At 47.6% G+C, this 8397-nt stretch overlaps 1 protein-coding gene across 1 annotated transcript; it reads right to left on the reverse strand.

Annotated features, from left to right (window-relative positions):
• Nucleotides 1-6425: 6425 nt before the first annotated feature.
• Nucleotides 6426-7397, reverse strand: LOC136653022 (olfactory receptor 14I1-like). The gene has a single exon (XM_066629947.1). It carries the CDS (start codon nt 7395-7397, stop codon nt 6426-6428), a length of 972 nt encoding a protein of 323 aa, XP_066486044.1.
• Between the last annotated feature and the right edge of the window lie 1000 nt (nt 7398-8397).

Consider the following 8397-nt stretch of genomic DNA (forward strand, 5'->3'; position numbering starts at 1 on the left):
GGATACTACAGCAAAGAGGCAATGTTTGAGCTGGAGCTGAGTTCCAGATGGCAGGAGGCAAAATGTTATTTGCAATGAAAGCAGCATGTTTGAAATGGTCAATAGACAGTTGAGAGAATGAAGAAAATGGATTAAAATGTACTTACTTTTGCTGTTGGTGTCTGTCAAAAGCAGAGGTGATCCCTTTACAAAAGCTGTTAGGTCATTCTATGTCAACAAGTCTTGATTGCATAAAAACTTAATCCCGTTGGCATCTGCCAATAGTATGTATAGTCCTTTTCTAGATGCTTTTAGGTCATTTTGTGTTGGTCTATTTCTATTCATTTGAAGTAGTTCCTCTCCTTTGAAATGTAGCCCTGTGTGTGTAGATCATTCTATCATCAGTGGCCATAAAAAGTTTTCTGCATGGGAAGGTAATGTTATTAGTGTCTCCTTTGGCTGCTTTGAGATCTCCTCCCATGTGTTCAGCTCAGCTCATTAAAAATAAATAAACGAGATGTGAAATTAAGAGGAGAGTAACTGGCCCACCTCACCCCAGCAGTGTCTGTTCTAGTGGCTGCCTGCAGATGTTCTTTTCCATCTTTTTAGATTGTGAGCCCTATTGGGACAGGGAGCCATTAGTTATTTGATTTTTCTCTGTAAGCCGCTTTGTGAACTTTTGTTGAAAAGCGGTATATAAATTTTTTTTGTTGGCAACCTTCAGTCTCGAAAGACTATGGTATCGCACTCTGAATGGTGGTTCTGGCACAGCGTCTAGTGTGGCTAAAGAGGCCAATTCGGGAGTGACAATCCCTTCCACACTGGGAGCAAGTGTAGTGTGTCCTTGGTCTGTCTCCCTGACTATGGGCCTTCCTTCTTGGGCTCTTTGCCTCAGTCTGTTGGCAAAGTGTCTCTTCAAACTGGGAAAGGCCATGCTGCACAGCCTGCCTCCAAGCAAAACGTTCAGAGGCCAAGGTTTCCCATCTGTTGAGGTTCATTCCTAAGGCTTTCAGATTCCTCTTGCAGAAATCCTTGTAGCACAGCTGTGGTCTACCGGTAGGGTGCTTTCCCTGCACAAGTTCTCCATAGAGGAGATCCTTTGGGATCCGACCATCGCCCATTCTCACGACATGAAAAACCCAATGCAGGCATCTCTGTTTCAGCAGTGTATACACGCTGGGGATTCCAGCTTGTTCTAGGACTGTGTTGTATATATAAATATTGTTATAATATTTAATATAAATATTGTTAATTATAATATAAACCTCCACTGCCTTGTGGCTACATCCAGTTAAGGAAAAGGCTTCAGGAGTCAACCTCGAGGCAAAATCCGGAACCAGAGTCCCTGAGGCAGTTCATGGCTGAACACAGTCACGTGCTGGCAACTCCTGCAACGTCGCTGGAAACAACCGTATTGGCTTCTGCTTTTCCATTGGACCATTTCAGCAATGTGGAGAGGGGGGATTTGCTGCATGGGTAACAGTCTATCTGCCATATCTACTTTACCCAGGCTTTGTGCACTGGAGAGGACACTCTGTTCCAGAACCACCATTCAACCACATGATACCATAGTCTTCCGAGACTGAAGGATGCCAACAACAACAACAATAATAAGCTACTGCCAGGCAAATTATGGGCCACTGAAGGCCTACTTCATCCACAAAGGTAGCCCCAAATAGAGTGCTGAGTGTTGTCTGGCGACTGCCAGGCAACCATGGGCTGTTGAAGGTTGGACCAATATGAGCATAAGCAACTTAGGGCACACTTTCCAGCACTGGTAAAGCTATGGCCGAGGGGCATGTGCTGCATCCTGCAGTTGGGGGACAGTCACAGAGGCCTCCTCAAGGTAAGGCAATGTTTGTTCCCTTACCAAAAATCTGCATTGCCCTTATGTCAGTGCTGGAAAGTTGCGTTAGGATTGCTGCCTTACAGATTTAGTGCTATAGTGTGCTGGATGCTTGCTGGTCACTGCCAGGCAACCATGGGCCCATGAAGGCCTAACTACTTATTGCCACAGCCCATAAGAAGGGGATGCATTGTACTGCACACCAAGTTGCAATATGGAGCAAGCATAGCCTCAATCTGTGCTGCTTGAATGCAGCTTGAACATGACCTAATCTCTTGGGCAAATAGCGAAGGAAGGGGGTCATTCTGATGCACGGTACAGAGAATGTTCTCAGTGCTCAAAGAAGGAGTCTATGAGACCTGAGCCTCCATGTAAGTCTGCGTAATGCTGTGCAAGCATGATGTGCAGTAAGTAAGCTTTTATTATTAAGTTAAAATCACTATAAATTAGCATGATCCCAGTCATGTGTGTATAAATCTTCATTGATGGTTAAGGAATAACCTGCAGCACTACCGATAAGGGTTCTATCTATGAGTGCTTTGACTGAATTAAAATGACATTTCACAGTGCTGCATAATGACATATGCAGCCTGTGATAGCACTGACACTATTCTGCACCAAAGGAGTGACAGACAAGACCATCTGCAATCGATCAGTGCCACCTCAAGGGACCGCTTAGGGCAAAACCCTATCCCCCCCCTCCAGCACCACTGCAGCAGCAATGCAGCCCGGAAGAAAGGGCAAATGCTCCCCCATCTATAGGAGGCCTCTGCAACTGCTCCTCCAATGCAGGATGGATTTGAGTGTCTTGTTGGCGTGGCTGCAAGCGCTGGAAAACCAGACAGGACCCAGCCGTTATTTAATCACCAAATGCTATACTCCTTTACCTGAAGGAGCCGAGGGTAATGTGCATGGTTCTAGCTCTCCCCTGTCCTTTACAGCAACACTGTGAGTTAAAGGTAAGCCTGAAAGGTAAGGACTGGCCAAAGTCACAACAGGTGTCATGGCCAAGCAGGCGGGCTGACCCTGGATTTCAAGATCCATCCACTCCCATAGCCGCCAAGCTTCAGGCTCTCAGGGTCCAATAGTCAGAATGGATCCAAATTTTCCTGCTGAGGCAGGGCTCTCCCATAAATAAGAAGCAAGAAATAGTATACAAAGGGGGGTTGATAGGGTTGTGCAACCCTCATAATCAGCTGTCCCTAGTTTGTCTTGCAAGCGTCAAGAGCTGGCCTCCCTCCCATGAGCAGCTACAACCAGGCCTGTTTATCCTCTTGGAGAGACAGGCAGTCTCCTTAACATGTCCCCCTGTTTCTCTGAATTCATTATAAACCTGGAAACCTTTTAGTGATCTCTTCCTAGCCACTGCAATCAACCCAGTTGGGTGGGGATATGAAGCAACAAAGCCATCATCCCCCCAACCTGCAGCCGAGGCTCTTTCCCTTTCCAGGGCTTCTGCCCATGGGATAAGCATATGCATATCCCTGCCACCCAGTTCACACTTGGATGATGACAGACACTTCCTTTGGTGGCGGAGGGCACCTAGGGGCTTTACTCTTTTGTGCCTTTTACTCATTCTGGTCAAATCAGACAGGGTACTCTAAATGGGTGTCTTGTTGTCAAGCACAAGAATTGGCAGGATAACACCCCCCCCACCCCCGAGTGTAAGTGTCTTAGGGCACAATCCTAACCAGGTCCACCTGGAAGCAAGTCCCATTTTGTTCAATGGGGCCTACCCTCAGAAAAGTGCGGACAGGATTGCAGCCCTGTTTTAAGCACAAGGATACAGGGCAACACTTCAGGCCCAACACAGCTGGTGTCCCACGAAGATCATCACAGGCACACTGGTGCATACATGGCAGCAGGCGTGCAAACAGCTATCCCGTGCTGCTCCGTGCCTCCTGCCACCTCTCCACCCCTGCTGCAGGGGAGAAGCCTCCCAGGAAAGTAGGAGCAAACAGCGCGCTGCTGCATCCGCAGCGCGCACTCCCTCTCCGCCGCCTCCCATTGCCTGCTGGCACAGATGGTGGGCGAGCTCTTCCCCCAACCCACAGCAAGGAAAGAAGCCTCCCAGCCAACGGGAGGCAAATGGGGCAGGCACTGCAGCTGCAGCCCCAGCGTGTGCTCTCTGCTCCACCGCCTCCGGTTGCCCTGCTGGCTTGATCAGGGAAGCGTGCTCTGCACACCGCAGCCAAGCCCACAGCAGCAGCGTCGGAGAAGAGCTCCTTCTCCGGACGCTGCTGGGACCGCTTTGGGTTGGCTGGGCAAAGCACAGGCCAGCCTGTCCTCAAGTCCCATCCCCAAGCCCAGGAGAGCCAATGAGGAGCAGGCCAGCCTGTGCCCGTCTCCCTGGCGGGAACGGAGCACAACGGCCAGCGTGCAACTGCGTGCCAGCATGCTTCTATTATTTATTATTATTTTATTAATTTATACCCCGCCTTTTTGCCCAAAGGGCACATAAGGCAGCTTACAAACAATTTAAAATACAACATTAACAACAATCATTAAAACAATTTACAATAATTAAAAAATCTAAAAACAAACAAACCCCGTGGATTCTCATATAAAAAAGCAAGAACGCCAGCCAACCTGTCAACAATTAAAAGCTTTTTGAAATAAAAAGGTCTTCAGTTCACGCCGAAATGTTAGCAACGAGGGAGCAGTTCTCAGTTCTAAGGGGAGGGTATTCCACAGTTCGGGGGCCACCACCGAGAAGGCCCTCTTCCTGGCCGCCGCTCCTCTCACATCTCTTAGTGGCGGCACAGTCAAAAGGCCCCCCAGATGATCTAAGAGCACAGGCAGGATTGTAGGGAAGGAGGCAGTCCCTCAAATACCCCGAACCCAAGCCGTAAAGGGCTTTAAAAGTCAAAACTAGCACCTTGAATTGGGCCCGGAACAGAACTGGCAGCCAGTGTAGTCACCGAAGCAACGGCTCAACAGAGTCAAACTGATGTGACCCAGCAACCACACGAGCAGCCGCGTTCTGTACTAATTGTAATTTCCGGACTGTCTTCAAAGGCAGCCCCACATAGAGCGCATTACAATAATCTAATTTAGATGTCACTAGGGCATGGGTCACTGTGGCCAGGTCCGCGCAGCTCAGGTACGGTCGCAGCTGGCGAATCAGCCGAAGCTGAGCAAAGGCTCCCCTGGCCACCGCCGCCACCTGGGACTCCAGGAGCAGCTGTGGATCCAGGAGAACCCCCAAGCTGTGGACCTGCTCCTTCAGAGGGAGTGCAACCCCATTCAGAGCAGGACGATAGTCCAGTACCCACGCTGTGGATTTCCGAACCAAGAGCACCTCTGTCTTATCCAGATTTAATTTCAGCTTGTTCGTCCACATCCAGCCCCTAACTGCCTCCAGACAGCGATCCAGGACCCCAATCACCTCCTCAGAATCAGGGGGAAAGGAGAGATAAAGCTGGGCGTCATCAGCATACTGATGGCAACCCACTCCAAACCCCCGGATGACCTCTCCCAGCGGCTTTATGTAGATGTTAAAAAGCATGGGGAATAAGATGGAACCCTGCGGCACCCCAAACCTAAGAGGTCGGGGTGCCGAACATGCGTCGCCGAGCACCACCTTCTGGGATCTGTCAGCCAGGAAGGAGCGGAACCACTTCAAAACAGTGCCTCCAAGCCCCAACCTGGCCAGCCAACCCAGAAGGACACCATGGTCGATGGTGTCGAAAGCCACCGAGAGGTCCAGCAGGACTAACAGGGTTGCACTCCCCCTGTCCATCCCCTGGCGAAGGTCATCCACCAAGGTGACCAAGGCAGTCTCCGTCCCAAACCCCGGCCTGAAGCCAGATTGGAATGGGTCCAGATAATCCGTTTCCTCCAGTACCCTCTGAAGCTGGGACGCCACCACCCACTCAATCACCTTGCCCAGGAATGGGATATTTGAGACCGGCCAAAAGTTGTTTAAATTAGTGGGATCCAGGGAGGGCTTCTTCAGGAGGGGGTGAACCATCACCTGCTTCAAGGCAGGCGGGAGCACCCCCTCCCTCAGAGATGAATTCACCACCCTCCCCGTCCACTTGGCCAGCCCTTCCCGGGCAGCCCTAAATAACCATGCTGGGCACAGGTCGAGTGGGCAAGCAGCAGGTCTCACACTCCAGAGAATCCAGTCCACATCCTCAGGCTCTACAAGCTGAAAAGAATCCCAAATAGCAGGAAAGACAGGTGCCCCGGGGACATCACTAGACATGCCCACAGCGGCGTCCAAGTCATGCCGAATCTGATCGACCTTCTCTGCAAAATATTTTGCAAGTATTTTCTAGAGAATCTTCCTTCCCTTCCCACCTAAATAATAGATTTCCTAAACATTAGAGGATATTGTGACATTACTCAGTGAAGAACCATGTGAAGTGCAAAGATTACATAAATAAATTGTGTAATAACAACAATAATGATGTATGTGTGTACAGCACAAAGAAAGTCCAACAAGAATGTCTGCTTCTTTGTCAGGAATCCTGGCTGATCTCTGCAATAGAGTGAGGCAAATTCAGGTAAAGAGAGAGGACAACCTGCGTATATTTGGCAACTATCATTTTCATATAACCTTTTCCCACTATTCCATTAAAGAAGAAGGTTACACTCACAACAATCTTGGAATCCTGTTAGGAAAACTACTCTGATGTAGAAACTTCCACAATGCAGCTCGAATCTCTTTATTTCTCATGCTGTAAATGAATGGGTTCAGCATAGAAGGTAAAGTGGTATATATGACAGAAATAACAAGATTCAGGCCAGATGAATTATTACTGGAAGGCATTGCATAGACAAAGAGTCCAAGGAATACAAGCAAAGAGACAAAAGTGAGGTGAGGAATGCAAGTGGAAAGGGCTTTCTGATGTCCCTGTGCAGAAGCAATTCTGAGCACTGCAGTGAAGATTGACACGTAAGTTGTAATGATGAAGGCAAAACATCCAAACACCACACTACAACTAAGCACAAGAACCCCAACTTCAACAAAGTAGAAGCTGGTGCAAGAGAGTCTGATTAACTTTGGGATTTCACAGAAGAACTGATCAACAACGTTCGAGCAAAAAGTAATTATGAAGGTGCCATACGTGTGCATAACAGCATAAAGGACACCACAAATCCATGCACTCACTGCCATCTGAGTGCAAGCTCCTTTGTTCATAATAGCTTCATATTGTAGTGGATTGCAGATGGCAACATACCGATCGTGTGCCATGATGGTCAGGAGGGCAAAATCCGATCCTCTAAAGAAGACAAAAAAGAATGTTTGAGCAACACACCCAGAATAAGAAATGGTTCTGCTGTTCATGAGTGAATTAGTCATGGATTTAGGTACAGTGATCGAAATGGTGCCCATGTCCATCAGGGCTAAGTTCATCAGGAAGAAGTACATAGGGGTGTGCAGGTGATGATCAAGGACTACTAAAACAACGATGAGAAGATTTCCAATCATGGTTATCAAGTACAAAGCTAGGAACACAAAGAAATGCAAAATCTGTATTACTCGGACCGCTGAAAATTCCAGGAGCAGAAAATCAGAGATGGAGGTAAGATTGGGTCTTCCATCTGCAACAGGAAACTCCATGCTGTCTGTGGGAGGATAAAGCAAATTCTATTAAAGCCAATTGTGTCATGTAATGGAGAATTTCTTGAGTTTGGACAATTTAAGACAAAGGACCATGCAATGAGTAGTATGATCCACTCTGCGAAGAAACGCCTGTTGTATCAGGAGTGATGCTGTGAAACAATCCTCAACCTCCTCAAATTCTTTTTCATGGTACAAAGCCTTGCTCAGTGATATTCACAGAAATCAGTCCTTTCCATCAGGATCCTGGAACAGATCCCCTGCTGATAACAAGGGTAACTGGATAAGGCAGGGGCTTGTGGAGACTAATATTAGTACAAAAGGCTGTGGATACGATTCTTCACTCCCGAACTCCAATATTCCATCCCTTCCATCCCTCTCTATAGATCTGTTCGAAAATGGTGGTTTTCTTTTTACTCTGAAATAAACCCATTCTATTGAATAAGACTTTTCAACCAGCTGTAATGCCATCCCACTTGAAACAAATATGTCTACCTCTACAGACACTGACAGCCCAATCCTATGCATGCCTACTCAGAAGTAAGTCTCATTAGAGTCAATGGGTCTTACTCCCAGGAAAGTGTGGATAGGATTGGGCTGTTATCTGACTGTGTTTGAAGAGTGGTGGCATGTTGGATATAGTCGGAAACCTTGTGAAATGTTGGTCTTTACCAGTAAAACTTGCAAGTTTAAAACATTTTGTTTCCTTTTCTCCCTGCATCTGATGGACCACTCTTTGGGCTTCTTTTCCTGTCTTGTTACCTACGTGTAACAACAGCTGCAGTGCTTTCATTTCAGTCTGCCCACACTGATCATGGTTTGGTCTTAAATTTCTGGGAATGGCATCATCTGAATGATCCAATGATATGTGTTTGCTGTAGCTCATATGTATTTAAAAAGCTGAATCACTAAATGCATCATCCTGCCCCAGGTCTTCCACACAGCCACTCTGTCAAGTTGCAAAGCAGATCTGTCATGCAGTCAAAGCCCCGATACAACA

Source organism: Tiliqua scincoides, chromosome 5, assembly GCF_035046505.1.
Source record: "Tiliqua scincoides isolate rTilSci1 chromosome 5, rTilSci1.hap2, whole genome shotgun sequence".
Lineage (NCBI taxonomy): Eukaryota > Metazoa > Chordata > Lepidosauria > Squamata > Scincidae > Tiliqua > Tiliqua scincoides.